Consider the following 22098-nt stretch of genomic DNA (forward strand, 5'->3'; position numbering starts at 1 on the left):
CATAGTAATTCTGCGACTCTTTGTTTAGAGCTCATAATACCCACACTCACATATTTCATCGATTTTCCATAATGTCATGATAATAATGGGTAAATGAATTGTGTTTATTTAGTTTTTGATATCACGCATAATGTGTAAAAGTTGCCAAGGAAACGAGTTTATGTATATTTAGTTTTCTGTCAGCAGCAGCGTATTTGAGTGTTAAACCTTAGTGATTAGAGCGCAAAATGCGATTGAAACATGTCTGCTCATCGGTGTTCCTTTTCAAATTTGTATTAGGGGTTTACCAACGCACTTTATAGATTATTCCACAGACTTCCACGCACATAGGATGCATGTGCAGTAATAAATGAATAGGCCTTTGGTTTTGAGAGGAGTTGTAAGGGGCGGAACTCAGCGCTTAGCCTGCGCTGCTGAATGCACACTGCTGACAGCGGCTCCACATAGTGACTACAGCCTGGTAGAGGAGAAACGCGTCGAAATCGATCATGCGGGAGATCAGGACTTTGCCTTCTCAACTGTCTGAGTAAGTAACGTTACCGAAGGTCCGCGAGGACGCTTTATTGGAAACGTTATCTTTTCATCCGCATTTTGCTTACAATTGATTTCGTCGTTCCCTGAACAGCCAGTCCATCTCCCATGACGCTAGCTACACTGCTAGCTAACTTAGCCGAATGGAGGAAAATTTGACGTAGTTGGTCTGGATTTTACGGGAGACGTAATGATGGCTAGAAAGAACCATAAATTGTATGGAGCTTGTTATTAATTTGCGCTTTACGAGTGTTGGCTGATCTTGCGACTGCAGTACTTTTATAAAGCGCAAATGCATTCAATGTGTTGCGTTTATTCGTAATAAATACACGCATTCAGCGTACATTAGTAACGTTAAAGCATGCATTGTATGCGAATCAGCACAGACATTGAGAAATTAGCGTTGCATATAATATTAAACCGATAACATATGTCAAAACGATAATCTGCCAGGGTTTTCCGTACGCTAGTAACGTTATCCCGCAAGCCGACATTTGGAAAGCTCTCTTTACCTTCAAGTTCGAGTAATGGAGAGTTTGGCGAATAATATTAGTATGCTCAATGTTTTGGTGTCTCCGTGTATGGTTTTCACTGACTGACGTGGTTGAGCGTAATCGTGTCTCTCCGGTGTGCGTCGGCTGCGGTCACTTTCCAGAAGTGACTGCCTGTTTCCGCTCGGCCACTGCGTTGGGGCCCTTACAGAATGGAGGCTTTTATTACGTAATGGCGTGGGTAGACAGCGGGCGTCGTGCCATATAGGAGTGTGAATGTCCTATCACAGGGAGGGGAGGTCTGCTTTAAAGAGAAATAAATAGACCTTGCTGATTTGTTCTGTATACACACAGTATTACTTTTGATCTACCGCGGTGTCTGTCTGATTTTGTGGCACGACCTTTGCACTATAACCAGCATTTACACACGTAGTTTATGCGCATTCGGACATATTTGCTTGGTTGACTTAATCTACGACAAGAGTACGCAGATTGCGTTATGGTAAGATGAAAGCTATTTTACTCCTCGTTTTGTCACAAACACGATAATGCCAGATAAAGTAAAGATTTACTATTGATAGACTTTGTTTTGGTCTAACGTGTCGGTTGATTAAAGGTTGAATACTGTTTAAAGGCAAGTCGAAAGCTATCTAGAGTTTGTTGATTGGTTTGAAATGTTTCTTAACCTTACTCAGATAAACACGTTGGATAGCTTTGTCTATATTACACCCCTAGCGGTTGTGTTTGCGGGAACGTAACGTTGTGTGTGCATTATGCTTTGACGTTATGTTCGTAAACAAGTTTCGTTCTAGAAATTTCATGAATTCGGAAATTGTGTGAAGTCAATGTTTCCACATTAAAGCCTGTCTGTTAGCATAGCAACGTATGACGTTAAGAACGAAATCAATATGTCTTGTAATTTAGAGAAAGACAAAATGCGTCATACCAGAACATTTTATAAATGATTTCATAAAACCAATCAGACTGATTATACCAATAGTTAAAGTTCAAAAATGTACATTTTATGTGTTATACCTCATTCGTTACGTTCAGAGCAGCTTTGCAATATCCATGTGTTTTGCACAGTGCTTCGTTGTTGTTAGCACGTGTTTGTCTGAGCCAGTGTTTCCTGGGAACTCGCGTGTCCCCAACGTGCGCGCGCCCTTCCCACGAGGTATCACATAATGTAACGCGTAAACGATTTAGTCTAAAACGTCCGATGATTTAATATTAAAGAGAAAATGTATAATATAAGTTTGTTAAGCATGTTGTTTAACAGAGTTTAGATTTGAACATATTAAAATGATTTATCCTTATATAATAATCCGAAATCAAAGACTAATTCCGCATGAATTCGAAAAACATTCAACAATATGTCGGTTTAAATAGAGATGTATTTACAATATTTGCTGTCTGTTTGACCGAATCTGTGAAAATAAATATTTATTAAGAAGTAAACAGGTGATGCAAGAGTTCTAAACTAATTAAATGGGTTCAGGATGAATAATGCCATGAATCACTATGGCATGTTTTGTCTGTGACTGGTTCTTCTGCCATCATAATAATTACAGTCCGTTATATCCAGATTTGTTTAAATGAGGGAATCATTATTCCAGCCACGCTGGCTGTTCATCACCCCTGCTGTTTAAAATTCACTCATGTCAAGGTTAAAGTATACATTGCCTTTCCCCACCGTCTCTCGGACAAGGGAAGAAGCGAAATTGTCTGTGTTTTTCATAGGAGGTAGGTGATGAGAGGCTACCATCTGTTCCTTTGATCAAGGCACTCGATTAAGAAAGAGGTCTTTAGAGAGTGAAAAAGCTGTTTATTTTTGTGCCCCTTAACCCCTTCCAAAGTTTCACCCTGACCCCCTCCTCTCCCTGTTTGTGAAAATGATTGCGTGTTTACGGATCAATTCATCGCACTGTTGTCTTACTACAGGGCATGAGCCATTGCACCATCCCTGAGCGTCGGCAGAAGCCTGAGAGGGACGCGAGGGTGTGCACTGTGTTCTAAGAACGAGCAAGTAGAAGCTATAACCAGACGTCGGAAAACAACGAGCGACAACGTGAAATATGTCTTACTATAACAGAGAACTGGTGGTATTTTTTATCAAACACAAACTCTCACAGAGGAACTACCCCTGCAACCACATTGGACTCACAGAAGACACAAATCGGACTGAAGGAGGGCAGGCGGCTGAAGAAAACAGGGATGGGGCGTCAGGAACGACGACCCTGGTTAATGGCTCCCTGAATGGAACGAGTGCTAGTACCACTGGGACCCCACCGAGATCCCCCACAGCATCCCCCCAACATCAGACAAATGGAACTAGGAGCCTGAACGCTGTGAAGGAGGCGCTCCGGGATTCTGCCAACGAGTTCGAACTGCGTTATTCCAGAGCATTCAGTGATCTCTCCACGCAGCTTCACATCACGCCCGCCACGGCGTACCAGAGCTTCGAGAGCGTGATGGATGAGGTGTTCCGCGACGGAGTGAACTGGGGCCGCATCGTGGGTCTGTTTGCCTTCGGAGGGGCTCTGTGTGTCGAGTGCGTGGAGAAGGAGATGAGCCCGTTAGTGGGACGCATCGCAGAATGGATGACAGTCTACATAGACAACCACATTCAGCCCTGGATCCAGAGTCAAGGAGGATGGGTGAGTGCAAAGACACATATGTCTTTTCTTTTCCCTCATCCAGTCTATTCTTAAAAATATGTATTCTGTTAAACAGAGCTTTGAATTGCGAAACAATGCCGTATTGATTCAACGCATGTGGGGTGGAGCTACACAGATTTTCTCCAACAGTTCCTGTTTGTAAAATTAAGGGTGTTTTTAAACATGGCAAATTTACTAAGGTTTCAGGAAAAGTTCTAAGTGGATTTTATTAAGTTCTGTTGCAATTTATTGTGTGTGTGTTTTTTGCATGGGCAAATCCGCTGGATCTCATGGGTCCAGATGCGGGCTGTTTTTAGAATACACCTTCTCTTGGGCTTGGGTGGAGATGCTCTAACTCTTTGGAAGGAAAGAATTGAGAGATAAGATAACAGAGCCACAACGGCTGGTCAGCTGATTATTGATCTTCATAGCTTTTTAGAAAATCTAAACTCTATAGACTAAAATAGAGCACACTTGGTTGGGAAAAGAGTGGACTGTTCAGTTTGCTTTCCTTTCCTCTGTCTTTTTTTATTGTTTTCCATTAGTTTTTTCCCTTGATCAGCCGTCCAGCAGATGAAAGGCAAGCGTGGGTAAAGTCATGTGAGAAACCTTTGTGATGGTTTTCTGCTTTTTGTAAGCGGCAGTAATGGAAGTGTCCTGTCCAAGTCAGCTCTTTTCCTTTGTGAACAGGGCTACGATCTGATTGGCTGGTCAGTGAGGGTGAGATATGGATGTCATTGTCTAAGGTCATTGTTAGCACTGCTGTTTTTTGACAGTGGAGGAAAAAAATACTGTCTCTGATCTGTCTTTGTTAATGTTGTCCATGTTTACTAAACCACATCATTTTGCACAATTTCTTGTTTTGTTCTAGTCAACACTTTTTTTTTACAAACCTTGATGTTCCTTTCTTGTGTCTTGTGACATCTTGATTGGGAAGCAAAACTGAACACGGTGCAATAACCTGACCTATGAAGCTTAGTAATAGTTCACCCTGAAATAAAAATTCTGTCATCATTTACTCACCCTATTGTCATTTCAAACCTGTATGACTTTTTCTTCTGCAAGAAACATAAGAGGTATTTTGAATAATGCTCGTAAATGAAAAGCGATGGCATTCATCCACTTGGATTGGTTTTTTGCCCATACAATTAAAGTAAATTAGGTAAACTATCCCTTTAAAAGTGCAACTTCTGTACCACTGGCATCGCCGAATAGAATGAACTTAACAAAATTACAGGAAGTAACAGGATTTCTACAGAGTAGTAGGGAAAGAAGGACATGCCGGTCAGTGTATTACGATACTTTTAAAGTGCTGAATGGCACTACACAGACAAGCAATGAATGAAAGCTTGCGGCTTTACATCCTGAAGTATTACACTCAGCTGCGTATTTGGTTCGCAGAAGTTGCAGGATGCGCTCTTGATGTCACTTCCTCAATAGGGAAGGAAAATGAGGTCTGTGTGTCTGACATACAAAGGCAGATATGCATGGGTTACATGCTCTCAATGAATGTAGGCCGCCTTTCTGCACACACCTACTCAACCCTCTTCATCCCACTCGCATTCAGCAGCACTCGAAGTCTGCCAACCAAACTTCAGCAGTGGTTCACTTACGGATGCTCAACCTCAAACAGGCCAGTGCAGCTTATCTCAGAGAAGGAGAAACGCATATGCACACGTGCATTCTCAATATTTAGTCACACAGAATAAGGGTTTCTCTAGTGCGGGTTTCCATGCATTGAAGCAGAACGACAGGGGGAGTTCACACACTGATTCATGTGGGGGATTTTAAGGGACATTTTACAAATCCGTCACTATTTGCTCTCACTTGTGTCATTCTAAACCTTAATTACTTTTTTTAAGTGGAATAGAAAAAAAATCCACTTAATAAGTAAGTATACCCACTTACTCTCGCTCACGTCCTGCACTCATTTTGGGACTTTTGTGTGCGTGTGTGTCTGCTTTCCCCTCCCACAGGCACACTTTTCGACCACGCTTTTGTCTCGTTCCCGTTCTGAGCGCACAATTATGCAGTGAAAGTCGTTGGCACCTGCACGTCGCAGGTGTATGGCAATACCTGCAAATCTCTCGCTCCGGGCAAGATCTGTACTGGAGATAGTGTAAACAGATACACTGATACTATAAAATTGCCCAAAATTCAATGTTTATACATCGCAAAGTAATGGATTGAGAATAAATCGAGTCAAGGTGACCGAAATTGAAAGGACTTGGAGATACAGGGAAAGAATAACAGATGTGAAAGTGTATGTGTGTGATAGTATTTTCAGTGTTGAATTCGCCATTGCACTAGAGGAGTCCATTGCTGGAGGGGGTTGGGATATTACCAATTATGGTTGAATTATATGTGAATGTGCTCTGGGTAACTGCCTTTGTTCATTTAGGCTAGTATGAGATCAATTATTTTAGGTCGATGAGAGTTTAGGGGCAAAAACTGGTAGGAGGGCAAAATAGAGATGCAAGCGAGCGTCGGGTGGGGACTGCACTCCTTACTACACCTGCTTTGTTCACGGTAACTGCTTTAGTATGTTTCTGTACGAGTTGCTCCTTAGAAACCCTCATTAACATTGTGTCAAGTCCAGTTCTTTTAGGAAAGCATTTACTCTGCTCCTAAAAAGAACATTGACTTCTTAACACCCCGGTCCATTAGTCAACACTCAGATGCAGTAATGCACCCATGCATGCACGCTTATAAACAAAGTCTCGCCTTTGTCACGTTTTAATCACTGTCACACATTTACCTTAGTTATTGCATTATGTTTATAGCTGTCATGATGCAGTTTCATCAAACGTATTCAAAAACATATACAAAACGCACGCGTTTGTCATGCATCGTACGCTTCTCATTGTCTATCGTGTTTGCACAGGAAATACCCACGGGACCCCCCCTCCTCTCCATTACCCTTCCTTCATCGCTTTTACTTTCTGTTCATCCATCCTTTTATCGTCTCTTCCCTTTCTTTCGATTTTAATTTTTCCTTTCTTTCAGTCTCCCCCCGCCTTTCCCGCAGTCTCACGTGGATGGATGTGTTGCAGATCAGATATGCAACAACATGCCTGCGTCACCACGTTATTGCCCCCGTTCACCCCTTCATGCCGGCGCATCCGTTCTGCGTTCGCTATCCATCCATCATCCCTTCACTGTACTGGTCATCTGTCTCTCCAATCGACCCCCCCCAGTCGTGATGGCCACGCGTGCTGGCCAGAAGTGTTTGCGACACGCTTCTTCACAACACCTCCCGCAACCATTCGTCAAGCTCCGATACGTCGGCACCGCCCTCTCTGCGAGCGTGTGTGTCGCATGACAGACTATACGGCTGCTTTTGTGCTCCTGGTCAATTGTGTCTGCATTGGAGTCGCGTATGTTTGCCAGCGTTCATCAGCGTGGAATCTCCAATTAGTGTGTGTGGATGCATGTCGCATTCCAAAATGCGGTGTGCATTAATGTTCTATTTCATGCATTTTTACACACGCCTTTAATTTTAGATACTTTATGAGATTATAGCACACGCAGAGCATGTGATTACCTTTAACAAAGAACCTGCGGGTACACACACACACACACACACGCTTACAGCGTGCAGTATCCAGGTGAGGCACTTCATAACAGAAGTGCCTACAATCCAGATGTGATGCTTTCGAGCACAAAATGTGCCACTCCATCCATCGCACACGAAGAAAGATGTAATTCTTTACGTTGTGATACATCAGTCAGTAATGGTTATTTGTCACAGTTGTGAGTGGCGCCGCACATGGTCTCCCATTATTATTCTCAAGGTCATAGTTCATCCTGACCTCTGCCCTCATAACAGATGAGATATGGGGAAGCCAGAGCTTAACATAATTTCATTAAGATTTTAAATAGTCTACTATTTTTTTTTTTGGTTCGTTGAGCTCTGTATTTTTGACTATACGCTTGCATTTATTGTGTGTGTGTGTTAATTTGGTGTTTGTTTGTTGCTGACAAGAGTGAAATTGGCAGTAAACAGATGGTGTGATCTCTCTTCCAGGCACCTCCAGCATCTTCCTTTCCAGCAAGAGAGAGAAAAGGAGTGGGGGGTGGTGGGTGGGGGAAGGTGGGATTTGAAGGACTAATACTATGGCCGTGCACTGTTCTTATGTCACAGACAGGGGGAGAGATGAAGGGGGACTTGCCTTCTAGAAAGCTTGGTCTGATCCATTCTGCCAGATCACAGGAGGAACTGGAAGATTCCGTAAAAGGGCCGGAGCGGTGGGGCTGTAAAGAGCGGAGCACAACAATATGATGACGCTTTAAATTGAACCAATTTTAAGTAATTCAAGTGTATTTTAAAGCTGGAGCTCATATGGAAGAGGATGGTGTTGGCAGCACAAAGGTTGTAGATACAGATCAAATGTATGATTTGAATGCACTGTCAGTCACTTTAGAGAAATAAACATAAATAATGTAAGCATGATAGCTACATTGTGTAACCACCAACATACATGTTTTACATTCTGATCATTGTTTATCTAGCACACGTTTAAGCACGCCCTGCTAGCACACATACATATGGGAGATGTCTACTTGATGTCTGCATTTGCATCTGCAAGACATATTTGTTTGCATTGTTTGGTGATACGTTTCTGAGGTCTCTTCTGTCAGATGTCGTATAGAAATCTAGAAGATGTCTGTAAGAGGTTTTTGATTTAGAGTACGTGTAAAACTGCCATTTCTAAGCTGTTTATCAGATGATTTTACACAGCAGATGTTTTCCAGTTCTACAGATCTTAAGAAGACATCTTTCTTATGTACACAGCAACAGCCCATTTAGAAATTTGTTTGCATATTCTTGTGATTGTTTTCATTATGTTTCTATATCTTAAAGTTCGCAAATTAATATCCTCCACAGTCATTTGTGTGGAAGAGCAACACACACCTGTAAGCTTGGTTTTCCTAATGTACTTTAGCCAAGATTAGCCAGAATCATAAAATCACGCTCCAATTAGCTTCCAATAACAAAGATCACTGGCCCACTGAAAACACTTGCTATCTGTCAGAGGCATTGTTATTGTCTCAGAGCAGTGGATAACATTAAGCTCATTGTTCATCTGACCGAAGTGTGGCTTAAAAGTGTGCTTTGTGCTCTCACACAGCTGCGTTTGCATAACAATTGCACTTCAGAACAAAATCTACAGAACTAACAGCTTTAAACTATGAACAGCGATCACAACAAGCAGTAAGGTGCGATTATATTGGGAAGTCCTGCTTTTCAGAAAAACTTCAAATAAGAGCCAAATAACTTTTTTTGATACAGATATCGACTATGGGTTTGTTGCCAAGATGGCACCAATTATATTCTGAGTCAGATGCTAATAAACTGACTTTAAAGATCGAGTATCATGCTATGTCATGCATTCTGACTTCTTACACTGTTAAACATGCTGGCTTCTCATGCTTACAGGGCAGTCATGGTTAATGGTTTGAGACTCCGACTTGGAACCCCTATCTTGATGGTTAGAGCCTCAGTATCTGCAGGGATTGTAGGTGGGGGGAGTGAATGATCTCCTCAACGTTCAATTCCACGGCTGAGGTGAGACCCTTGAGCAAGGCACGGATCCCCCAACTGCTCCGCTGCAATGGCTGCTCACTGCTCTGGGTGTGTGTTCTGGTGTGTGTGTTACTCACTGCTGTGTCTGTGCACTTGGATGGGATATAAGCAGAATACAAATCACGAGTATGGAACACCAAATACCATACCCTTTTATAAATAAAGTAGACTTGAGACAAGACTTGAGATCATACTTGGCCTCACATCACTTTCACTTTTTTATCACTTAACATGGTCAACTTGTTTAAAAACAAGTTGGATGTAAAACCTGGTATTTTTGTACTTGATGCACTCCAACTTGTTTCAGACTTTTTTTGTAATTCTGAATCCCTGTGTAGTCACAGTGATCCTATCCCTTTGATTTTGCCAAAAGTACAGTGAAGGCGAAAGAGCCCGCCCACGAGCCAACATCAAGGTTATCTGCGCTGCTTCAATATGGGTTGGCTGCGCTGCATCTTGTTCCTCTTGCAAAGTTTAGGTGTGTCTGTTTGTTCACGGCATTTCATTGATGGATGTTATATAAACTGTGGATATTACGCTGGATTTGAAGATCGTTTGAAACTGATAGATGGTGCGGTTCCAGCGCTAAAAGATGCGGACATAAACTGCACGCGGTAAGTCAAACCAAGTCATACGTCTTTGTTTTCTTGGCAATCGGCTACTTGTGTACCTGTGATACGCAATCTTTAATATCCAATGCTAATTTTCAAATGCTGCCCCCTCTTGTCTTGCTTTGATGCCACACTTTGTCAACGTTGTGGCGCATGGATTGCTTGGTAGAATTTCAATGTGCTTTAAAGGTGCATTGTGACCACAAAGGCGACATTCGTAAGCACCCTTTTAAATCCTATAATGACAAATGGAACAACTACAGTTTTCTGAACATGTACTCTATAGTCATTACAAGACTGCAAGTACACATAACGTGCAATTTTGGACAGGCCCTTATTGTGACAGTTTTTGAGTAAACATGTCTGTACTTTTGAGATGAAGTCATAGCGTCATTCGAGAGCAAAGCTCCCCGCAGTGTTTCAGGTGTGACTATCTAAGGTTTATCTGACTCCGAATAAAAACTCAATCTGACTTTATGATGCCAAGGTCATGCCAGATTAAGAGTGGTGGGGAGCTGTGAGATCAGATTGTTTTTTGAATGCATATTGAATCCACTGCTGTGATCAGACAGAGCGGGCTTACACTGGAATTCAGGTCATGAGCAATTCTAATTCTCTCCCTCCCTCTCTCCCTCTCTCTCTCTCTCTCTCCCTCTCTCTCTCTCTGTCCATTCTGTTCATCCCTTTTCCTCTATGTTCTGTAAATCCCCTCCATCACTTTTAGTTGATATCAGATTATGGAGAGAAGGTCTATTGACAGTCATGCACAAAGAGAGCCATTGCTTCTGACTAGGTCTGCACAGTTTATTGAAAAATATCGCAAATATGCACATCGCAATGGTTCGTCATGTTTTTTTGTAAATTATGTGTAGTCAAACTTTCAGTTTGATGCAAAGTTTGGTATCATCAATTTCACTGGATTTCTTCATTGGTCATAATTTGATCTGATCTTACTGTATACTGTATATTATTATAAATAACTGATCTAACACAATCTGTTTAAGCAGTGTTGACTCTGTAATGTGTACTCATTGTGGTCAGTGCGTTAACAATTTAAAGTTCTTAAGAAATAATGATTTATAAAAAAAAATAACCAAGCACCAACCCGCTGTAGCTCAATTATAGCTATCTTGGCACCATACCATGTCTGGACTTGCATGTTGGCATGGCAAGTGTTCTGATACACTTTAGTTCTTCCAATATGCATGTCATGCAGTCTGTTTCCTGACAAGTATCACTAGATACTGACTGTATGAGTGTGATTTAAGACAGTGTCTGATAAATCTGGCTCGATTTGTGTTTATGCATCTTCATGATGGCTTTGGTCTACGTGTCTATCTATAATCTGTGCCGGGTCTGTGTGTGTGGGATACCCAGCTGTGTGCTCACTGGGATTTGTCTGACAGAATGAGAGCTGATGGTGACGCCTCCCCAGTGAGATATGGAACAGATTGGAGTTGGAGCCCCTCTCTACTGACTCATTAATCTCCTCTTTAATTCATTTACAGTACACACAAAAACGTCCGCATAGCCAAAGTGAGCACAAAGCACACCTCTAGCAGACTGATCCTCCAGATATGGCCTAAAATAAAACAAGGAGATGTGCCTATCGGATTACTTCGCAGGCCGTAATCTGATTGGTGGCTAGGTGGTCTAAATTTCATTTGGGCCAAGGGTTTATTGGAGCCTCTTTCACAGCAGTTGCGGTAATTGTGAGCAAAATTTGCGTAGTTTATGACGTTTTGGTGTTTGGACATGTCATCACCTTCCTTTAAAGGATTGCATAACTAAACAATAATGATATTTTAGGGAAAAGTCAAATTTGATCTAATCTGGAAAATTGGATGCTGGGGATTTAAGCAATGCGTTTTCGAGCAAGAACGCTGCTGCGCTCAATATCGGTACTTGTTGATCTGTAAAGATGGAACATTATAATAGTATGTCCCAGCTCTGTGTAGCTGAATTTCAACACTCTTTCTTTCGTCAGTTACGGTCATCTAATCTGATTGACCAAGCAATGTCAATATGTAAAAACAGTTGGTGCAAATTAAGCAACAAGGTTGCTGTCCATGCCCCTATTACTCTGGTTTCAAGGTAAATGTACTTTATGTGCTGGATAAATAGATGCTGTCATTAAAGCAACATACGTCCCATATTTGGAAACACGTAAAGTATGTGTTCCAACATTATTGACTTGACCAGAGAAAGAGACTTATTTAAGGAGTGGAAGACTGGCTTTGTTGTGAGTTGATGTCATTGACTTGACATCTAAATGGTGAATACCAGGGTGACATCAGATTTACTCAGAAGCATCTGCCTTCACAGGATCACACCCTTGGAGTAAGCGAGATGACACACTCTGTTGACCTAAACGTGATAAAATGACCAGTGCAGTTTGATCAGAGATGCGGTAAACAGTCTTTGATTTCTTGTTGTTTATTTTTCCCCTTAAAAGGTGTATTACATTTCTAAAATATAGAGTATAAAGTATATCTCAAACATTACATTACCAAACCAAAAGACTTGTTGAAGCAAGTGTTAACAACAGTATGAACAAACAGTTATTCATTTTTGAGATAATTGGCTAATCTATTATTTTTTTAATGAATGGTTCGTTCTGATCCTTGATTATGATTGGTTATAATGTGTCATGATTGAAGCTGTTGTAAAATTCCCAGAAATATACAGCTAACCACATTACATAAGTAGGTATAACTGCACCACCGCATATGTTGCTGCATCGGTGTTGCTTGGTTGCTTGTTGTTTCTGTTTATGGGAAACTACATTGTGTGGTAGAGAGATTTTATTTATTTATTATCATTACCTTTTATTAGCCATGTTTTATTTTAGGAAACCTTTCCTTGTATGGTAGTTTGATTAAGCTCATCTTTGGGATCTTTGTAAAGGCATTTTGAGTAAAACAGCTACAAAGACCCGAACCTGCAGTGAGACCGGTTTTCCAGTTTCTGCGTATTTAAAATAAAGCCTTTTATTAAACTGTCAGTTCTGGTCCTTGATTCTGATTGGCTGAGTCAAGCTCTAAGCCGTTATTACATTTCCTGGTATATAACTGCTGACTGCATTATGTAGCCTAAATATAATTTTATTTACTTTATTTTGTGAAACCTTGCTACGCATATGTAATAACCGTTTTATAAAAGCAATAAGCCCCGGGAAGCAGTGGGTTAAAAGTACATTTTATAACAGTTCAGGAGATTTTAGGCGCTTTGCGTAGTGTCATAATGCCCTTAGCTGTTATAAAATGCACCGTAACCCACTGCTTCCTGGGGCTTATTGCTTTGACAACCAGTTTGTTCTGCAACATTCATGTGATTCTAGAACAACCGTGTCGGTCACATGTCTTGTCTTGTGATGATTCACTGGAATTATTAAGCTTCAGTGTTTTGCCTCTTTTCTTTCCCCTCTCAGTTTCCACTATCTTGACCATCACAGATCAGAAATTTCATGTTTCAGTCGGAAGCCGAGTGACTCAGCAGAGATTATTGAGCGAGAAAACATTAGGCCTGTTCTTGTCTTGATGCGGGATACAGTTGAAATTTAGCTTTTTTCTCTATCACTTTCTGAAAGCTGCTCCATATCAGCTGATTTCCACACAGGCATGACAGTGTCCACATTCCTGGATTGTGAGGAAACCCTGCCCTTCTGGAGTGGTTAAAATTGTTCTGCTGTGAGCCGGTGAAGTTCACTGAAGAATATCACCGGTTTCCTCTTTACTCACCACTCAGGCTCAATGTGTTTTATAGAGGCCACAGGGCCTATTCTGTTGTTGTAAGACATCTCCTTAACATTCCACTGCTCTCATCTGATGGGAACTCGACTGCTTTGTTTGGTTGCCAGCCTCAGGCTGTCCATATCTTTTTGGTCTCTAGGTTTAGAGCTTTTATTTGTAGTATATTTGGGTAGTTGAGAATTAAAGGTGACCATGTATCCTATGGTGTGACAGCAAAAAATGTACAAAACTAAATGTTAATGATACTGTATATGAATTACATTATTAATAGTTATTTTATAATATAAAATAAGAATCAAAATGACATTTTTGCCTTAACACATGGTCACATTTATTTGTCAACTACCCAGTTGCTAAGAATCGGTTTTACTATTGTTTATACTTTGAGTTAAGGATTTGATTTAAATAATAATTATTAAACATTTGGTTAATTAAATTATATTTAAAAGCTGCAATCAGTAACATTTCTGTATATTCCTATCTCTAAAAAAAACTAAAATACAGGTTACAAAATATGAAATACTAATATTTACATAGTTTTAAGTCAAATTAGATCAGCCTGGCATTTTACATTGAATTGTACACAACAACTAATTAATACATTTATATATCAAATTATTATTTATTTATAAATCATTATTATAAGCTTACTGCTGCAAATTATGGGATGGTGAAGTGACTCCAAACCGTTTTTATGTATATGCGTAATAGCTACTTTATTTATTTTTACCAATATAAGTTATACTGCTTTAAGTAAACTAAAGTATTTTGTTAACTATGCTTTACAGTACTTAATAGCAAATGTTTATTTGTAGTCAACATTTTGTTTGCGACCACTGTCTGAGTTTTATTTTCTCCATGGGATTTCTTGTTTACGTGAATCCAAATGCGCATATCTCTAGTGCTAGCTAACATGAAAAAGATACCTTTAATAATGTGTCTGGTTAGGACACGGTGTTGGGCAGCATAATTAAAATGCTTATCAGTAGAAACAGCCTTCGCATTGTAAGCTCTCCTACGATGACTTAAAATGCCTTTGTAGGCAGCTCACTAGGTTTTAGAAAAGCAATTGTCTCACAGAGAATATTCATTGGTCAGCCAAACAAGAAAAGGCAGTTTCACAGGTATAAGTATGAAAGGTGATGGACAGCGAAACCCATCTTTGACTTTTTTTAGTTGCTGGCGTATGTTCAGACATACCAGTTCTCCGGTATTGGTACAGAAGAATGGCCATCCACGGTTTTGAATGAAACGCATTATGTTCTAAGTGACTGCATCATCCATCATGTGGATGTAAACAGAACAAGCCATTCCGGAAAGCATGTCATTGGCTTAGGAAACACCAGGGTGAGGGTAAGGGGTCAAGATGGTGTAACAGAGGAAAAACCAGGACTCTGTGTGACACTTTCACAACATCAGAATCTCTTTTTTCTTTCTTTCTCTCCGTCTTACATCAAGCTCTTCTTGATGTAATACACTGATGTGAACCAAGTAGCTCAGTAGCTGTATTGTAACCGCAGCAACGTGATGAAGATGACTTTGCAATTTTGCCCCCCTCTATCATCTCTGCCAGTTTTAATACCCCTTCAGTGCCTCTCCTGCTCTATACCTCTTTCAGAAACCAAATCGGTCCCTATACTGGCCTCTATTTGGATATTAGCCTGTGGTAACTAACAAAACGCAGACACCTTGCACCTGGTTTCACTCTCCAGGTCTGTATGTGCTCTTTGTTCTGATAGGGCTGTGGAAAACGCCTGGCAGTCGCCGCTGCCTAGCAGCCAGTATCTCTTGGGAGATTTCGTACAACCTCGGCGGTGTTTGGGGCCAGTAAAATCAGATTTTCATGACAGATAGCGCTTATGTTCACATGCTTTCTTATTCACTTTGTCACACCTAGTGTGGATCATAAGTTCTGTCGGTGTAGATCTTAAGGCGTAGTTGTAAAATATAATCACGTGGGGCTGAGAGCTGTTAAGAACACTAGTCATGAATATAGTCAGGCATGATGAAGTGTGTTTGGCCGTATTGTCGGACATGTCAGGGCAAGTGTGCTCTACCTGTGAGGTGGGTATATGATCGATAAGCTTATATACTGTATGCTAAGTTAAAGGCCGTTTCTCAGTTTCTGCATATGCCTTATTAATCTTGAATACGTTTTTAAGAACACATTTTTAAAAGATACATATATACATCCTCCTGCACACTTGCAGAGGGGATGCTGAACTAAAGGACGTGCTGGACTACCGCTCCTTCTATCAGTTTCAACTGATCTCCAAATCCAGCGTTGTATCCACTAGTATCCATCAGTTGTTTATATATCATCCTCACTGAAATGCAATGGAAACATCAAGTAAATGATTAAGGTCAAAGGTTTGATATCATATTTGTAGTTTTAACACGATATCGATAAACACGGCTGTAGCAGCCTAAAAGCCTTTCCGAAGCTGCAGGAGCTGAGTGCGGAATAACTTGTGACGCGTCAGTCATCTGTTACCATTGCATATTGAGATTTATTCTTGATTCACCAAAATCGTACAACAAAAATACTTCTTGACATTATTGGAAGACCATTTCAAATCAAGGTAGTTGATGATTCTACAGTAAAAAAAAAAATGTGTGTTCCCACACTCCTTCCTTCCTCCTTTCCTCTCCCCTAACAGGTGCTTTATTCTCACTTAATTAGTGACACGCCTACATTTTCCCATGGTCATATGACATCACACATGAATGTTTACATGGCTCCTATAACGGCTTTAATACCACGGTTAATGCCAATACTGGTATATTGTGAGACCCTTAAAACAAAACCGTTTCACCTTGAGGAATACGCCTATTTCACAATATGGCGACAGTGACCGGACGTAGGAAAAAACTTTTTCCTGTCACTCTGCTACCATAGCCATTCATTATTATTGTGGAGCGGTAGCAGCTTGTTTTCTCTCAATCTTTAATTTATTTACCAAAAGTGACACTAGCGAATGTTGTCGGTTTTGTTCATGGTTTTCTGGAGATGTAAAAATAGGAAATACAATTACAAAATCGTAACACGTTCTTTTGAGCAGTTTATTCATTATCATCAAGGTTTGATGTATGGTGGACAAATCATACACCCTTCTGGTTTATGGTGGATTTAATGCACATTTCGAATAGAATAAAATTGTATTTTTTGGATGTGCAAGATTTACATTTCAGTGCTAGTATGTTTATATAACTATGTGTGTTACAAATAAAATATTGAATTACTTGACACGTACATATATTCTTTTGCATATGGTCTCGTTTATTTGTGATCACAGGGACACTGTGACAACAATCGAACTAAGAAATAAAACTATAGAAAACATAAGAAAACAAATCATGAAAACAAGAAAATAATTAAATACACTGTATTGGAAAAATCGTTAATTTGCAATAATATTCATACTCTATAATATGAATAATATGAAAACAATAAGAATAATTGTCTGTAGGAGTTTGTTCAGACTGTTATGTTAATAACACAAGAGGTTTATGTGATTTATAAGCGGACTCTTGATACGAAATGCTTAGATCTCACAGTAGATGGCGCCCCTCTTCTCTTGGTATGGCCTTAATTCATCGCTTTTTTTAATTACTGCTGTGGAAAATCTATGAAATTATAAATATGTTTTCGTTTCTTTTAAATTCCATAGAGGGAGCCCAACTTGCCTAACTGCTTTTAGTCTCCGCATCTGTTCTGTGCTGTGAACGAAGCTAGAGCATTGAGCAGAAATAGCTTTTCCCTACATCCGGTGTCTGTCGCCATATTGTGAAGGGGCTTATACAATTCTGAGTAGCCTACTTATGTCACTTACGCTCGAAAAGAGCTGCCTGACTCAAATGTCCAGTATTTTTTATTTAATAATTTGTTACTTTATCACGTGACGACTCTTCAACTCTTGTGTGATCAAAGTGTCTATCCCATGCAAACTGAGAAAAAACTGTGAGAGCAGTACACCTTCCAGGTATTTCTACCTACTTTTTTGCATACTTACTTCTTTCATTATGCATACTGGTTTTCGCCTGCTATAAAGTATAGTAAAGAGGTGATTTATGAGGACGCAGGGCTACATTTCTATCTACAGGAGGTGGAACAATTGTTGGTGAAAGACTATTGCAAAATTCACATAGATGTCAGATAGTGTCATATTGTAATCGTAATTGAAATTTTCAGAAGAAAACGTGAGTGATGCTTGACTGTGTAGAAGTTGTAGATATGTCGGAGTAATTTCAGTACAAGTCTGTGTTTATTGTCAAAAATAAGGCTTGACGGTTTCAGCAGTTTAGCGAATAGACGTTTTTCTGCTTAATCATTCTAGAACAAATGTATGCTCAAATTTAAGCCAAACCTATTTAAATGGATCCACCGATCACATGGTCTGACTTTTCTCAAACTACATAAAGCATTACTGAGCACTCCTTGTTACACGATCTCCATACCTTTTACGGCATGTCTTAACATGTTTACGATTTACGGCTGACTAAGAAACATTGCTGTCATACCAATGAACATTCCACCCACCTTTTTCTCAGAGGTGTTCTTTAAGAAAGCATGCAAGTATAAGGGAGGATTCAGGTATCAAAAAAATTTGCAATCCTTCAGAGGTTATATAAATTTCACCCTCCCTGTTCTCCGTTCACAATGAGGTCAGCGCTGGCCTTGTTTAAACAACCTGACATTGACGTACATTTGACCGAGGAAGTGAAAGAGTGAAGTTATATTTACTTTCAGATCTACGCAATATGAGTTTTGCCAAGTGGCAACAAAATGCTTGGAAAAAAGTGTCACATTTAAAAGGCTAGTTCACCCAAAAATGTTCTGTTAAACACAAAGAAAGATATTTGTAAGAAAGTTAGCAATTTCTCTAGGAGATCATCTACTACCAATATTGTGTTTTTTTTGTTCTGTTGAACACAAAATGAGATATTTTGAAGAATTTAAGAAAACAAACAGTTCTGGGGCACCTTTGACTACCATTTAATGTTTCCTACTATGGTAGTCATAATGTACCAAAACTGAAAATTGCGAAAATTCTTCAGAATATTTTTCTCTGTGTTCGTCAGAACAAATGTATTTATACTGGTATGAAATGACATGAGGTTGAGTAAATGGTGACCGAATTTTCATTTTGGGATGAACTATTACTTTAAGGGAGATTTAGCCATGTTTTCAACCCATAATAACACCGTCGCACTCGCTTGTATTTCCTCCTAGCAAATCAGTCCTAACATGAATAATAACTGAATGTACTATATTTGTGTACATATGTTTTTTCACTCATAGTAGAGTTGAGCATTTATGAGCACATCTGTTTGCACATGGAGTGTTCAGTGTCATACTGTGAATGACAGCGAGTTAAAATCTTGGCTTGTGATGTCACATGCTGCGTCATTGCTCATGATAACCACTCTGCTCTGGAACTGCATGTCTTTTATCAGCCAGTGCCACTCCCATCTCCCCTCCTCAGACTCGCAAATTCATTTCCTGTGAATTAGCTCTCGTTTGCATCAGTAATGTGTATGTGGGGCAGGAGTTGCCGTGGTTACACCTGTGACACATTCCTATGATCTTACTCTTAACGTCCAACTAGTGCCATATCTCACGTTACTTCACCTTTGTTAGTCTTTGTTTCCTCATCCACCTACATCTCAGGTGAGGCGTCTTTGTGCCTGAGAACAAATTTACAACTGTTCATTTTGACATCAATTTTAATTTAGCATGTTATTTGACTTCTCTGTCACATTAGTTATTCCACCCCAGACTTGTATTTGTGTCATATTTGTGTGATTTAGATAAATTTTATTTTTACCCAATTCGATTTGCGAAGTTATGTGTACAACAGTTTTTGGGACGGTATATAATAGGCTTACTGTAGGGGAAGCTTGCATAAACACAGGGAGTCATGGCCTAGTCATTGCATTGAAAGTTCTTGCTTTCAGTGAAGATGCCGAGGCACGTTTCGTTTCATTCTGCCTTCAAGTGACTGGTAATTGTTGCGACTGTGGACATGTTAAATTCATCAGATGTTTTTTTCTGTCCTTCACATACTTCCCCGTGTTTTCAAGGTTTTATAGATAACTAGGGCTATGGGAAGGACTAAAGTATGACATCAGTGTTCTTTAGTGGAAAACAGGGGTGGGCGTCTGAGGCTTGTTTCTGTGTGACTGTGTGTGTCCCAAGACTTTTAGTCTGTTTTGTAATCGCCTGCATAAACAGAATATTTTTGGCATGTTTGTTGCATTGCTGTAATGCCTGGACCAAAATTGTGATGTCAGTAATTGCATTAACTCCACATCTGTAGTCAGTAGCCAACAGAAAATCGCTTGTATCCAAATGAACGTGTTTTAGCCATATTTGTTATCAGGCACTGCTCTTATTTCGCTTTTCATTGGTAATTGGTGTGCTCCACTTAATGTGTGCTCCCCGAGGAAACGGGTTACATTATAAAGCCTGAAATCCCCTTTCAAATAAAACGGGGGTGAAAGCCTGCTGAGAAATGAGGTTAGGGGAGTATTTGAAACACAAAAGGTAAATCTCGCCACCTTGTGGTTATAGAATGAATAAATAAATGTTTGTTATAGCTCTAGAATCTTCCACATACTTTACTTGGAGCATGTCTTAGTCAAATTTCAGCTCCAAATCTTTAGATTTCATGCTTTACGGTAAATCTAGTGTCACAATAAGCAGAATCAATGCATAATGGAAGATAAAATGTCTGTATTACAGTAATGAGATTCACTATTGTCAAAATTACATGTTGTTTTGTCATAAAAAAAATTCTCATTATAAGGAGACTTAATGGTCCTAGAACAGGGGTTCCCAACCGTTCTGAGTCCAAGGCCCCCACTGTATAAATATTTAAAGACCCCCCTCTCACTCACAATTTCTATCCAATAAAATATTTTCGAGCTTAACATTAACTGGAAAACTTTTTTTTCATTATAAAAATGGCCAAATAAGAATTATCTTCATTTTCTTAATGTGTTATAATGATAATTTTGTTTCATTTTAAAATAATAGTCATTTTGACCCCACTCAAAGGTCAACTTGGGTCCCCCGTAGGCCACGCCACCTCTAAATCCCCACCTCCCCGTTGAGAACCACTATCCTAAAAAGACTTGCATTTTCCCTGTTGATTTGGCGTGAAACTTGCAATTGACTGTCATATGTTGTTTGTGTGTTTATTTGCAGGAACGCTTTGCAGAGATCTTTGGGAAAGATGCAGCGGCAGACAGCAGAAGGTCACAGGAAAACTTCAAGAAGTGGATCCTGGCGGGAGTGACCTTGCTCACTGGTGTCGTGGTGGGGTCACTGATTGCAAAGAAACGCCTGTGAGGAAAAAGTATAACTGAAGATCCAAAATCACCCTGCTTTATTAAGACCTCCAAGTAATATGAAGGAACTTTAAAATTCAGTTTTAAAAATTAAAAAATTCAACGAAACCTTTCGGATTATTTTGTTTCCCTATTGATTGCCAAGAAATTTCATGTTTACACCCCGCATCTCACTGTTTCCTGTTGACCATGTGAAGTTCACCTGTGATGTCATGTCACGTCACATGACCCAGACTTCAGGAGGATGCTGGGCTGCAAAAAGGCAAAGCCACTTCCCTCCACCCTGTTTAACAAAATGAGAAAAATGACTAAGTTTGACCAAACATTTGTTCTGTGTGTATCTCTGTAATTATTATTTTTAATAAATAATTATTTTCAGCTTTATTGTCAGACTTTCAAGTATGCTAATTATTCTCTCATTTTTAAAGAGATTGGCAACTAACAAGGAAACAGACATTTACTATAATTGTGTTTTAAGCTTATTGTTGATTCTTGAATTACCCAATGAAAGCTGGAAGTTGAATCTGAACTGAAGTATTCAGTCATTAAATCAACACTGACATCTATGTGAAACGTTACCTTTCTGATGTACAAGAGATAAACAGAGAGGCATGTTTGGGCCCTGCACTGCACGCCATTTCTTGCTTCCTCTGTGAAGAAGGATTTAATTTTATGTTCTCTACCATTAGAAGGCACAACAGATATAACATTTAAGTCCTTCCCCTTTTATTTCATTACTCTGTTACTTTTCACATCCAAGTTGAGCATCAATTGTGTGTGTACCTGCATAAACAGAAGGACCAACAGCTTGATTTTCTGTTTTGATTTGATTTGAGAAAAAGTTCTGTATGCTTGTTGCCCTTTAATGATGGATTATTAAACCTAAATTTCTGTTTCAACTGTGGTATCACACATAACTCATTTATATATTTGGGATTGTAGTAACTAGATGAGGATATGGATATGCAACTAATGGTTGCCATTTCACTGCGTTATGCACACAGTAGGTGTAACGTATTAAGCAGAAAGAAATTGAAGTAAACCATGTTGCCACACGAACACCTGGTGTCTTGTATGGTCTTGAGAATTGAGGAGTAACAAATGGGTAAACTTGTG

At 39.7% G+C, this 22098-nt stretch overlaps 1 protein-coding gene across 1 annotated transcript; it reads left to right on the forward strand.

Annotated features, from left to right (window-relative positions):
- The first annotated feature begins 1230 nt into the window (after nucleotides 1–1230).
- On the forward strand, nucleotides 1231–21366 carry bcl2l1 (BCL2 like 1). The gene is made up of 3 exons (XM_056732723.1): nucleotides 1231–1524; nucleotides 2964–3679; nucleotides 20840–21366. The coding sequence occupies exons 2-3, from the start codon at nucleotides 3098–3100 to the stop codon at nucleotides 20981–20983; spliced, it is 726 nt and encodes a 241-aa protein (XP_056588701.1). The 5' UTR covers nucleotides 1231–1524; nucleotides 2964–3097; the 3' UTR covers nucleotides 20984–21366.
- Nucleotides 21367–22098: the final 732 nt, after the last annotated feature.

This window comes from Triplophysa dalaica, chromosome 20 (assembly GCF_015846415.1).
Source record: "Triplophysa dalaica isolate WHDGS20190420 chromosome 20, ASM1584641v1, whole genome shotgun sequence".
Lineage (NCBI taxonomy): Eukaryota > Metazoa > Chordata > Actinopteri > Cypriniformes > Nemacheilidae > Triplophysa > Triplophysa dalaica.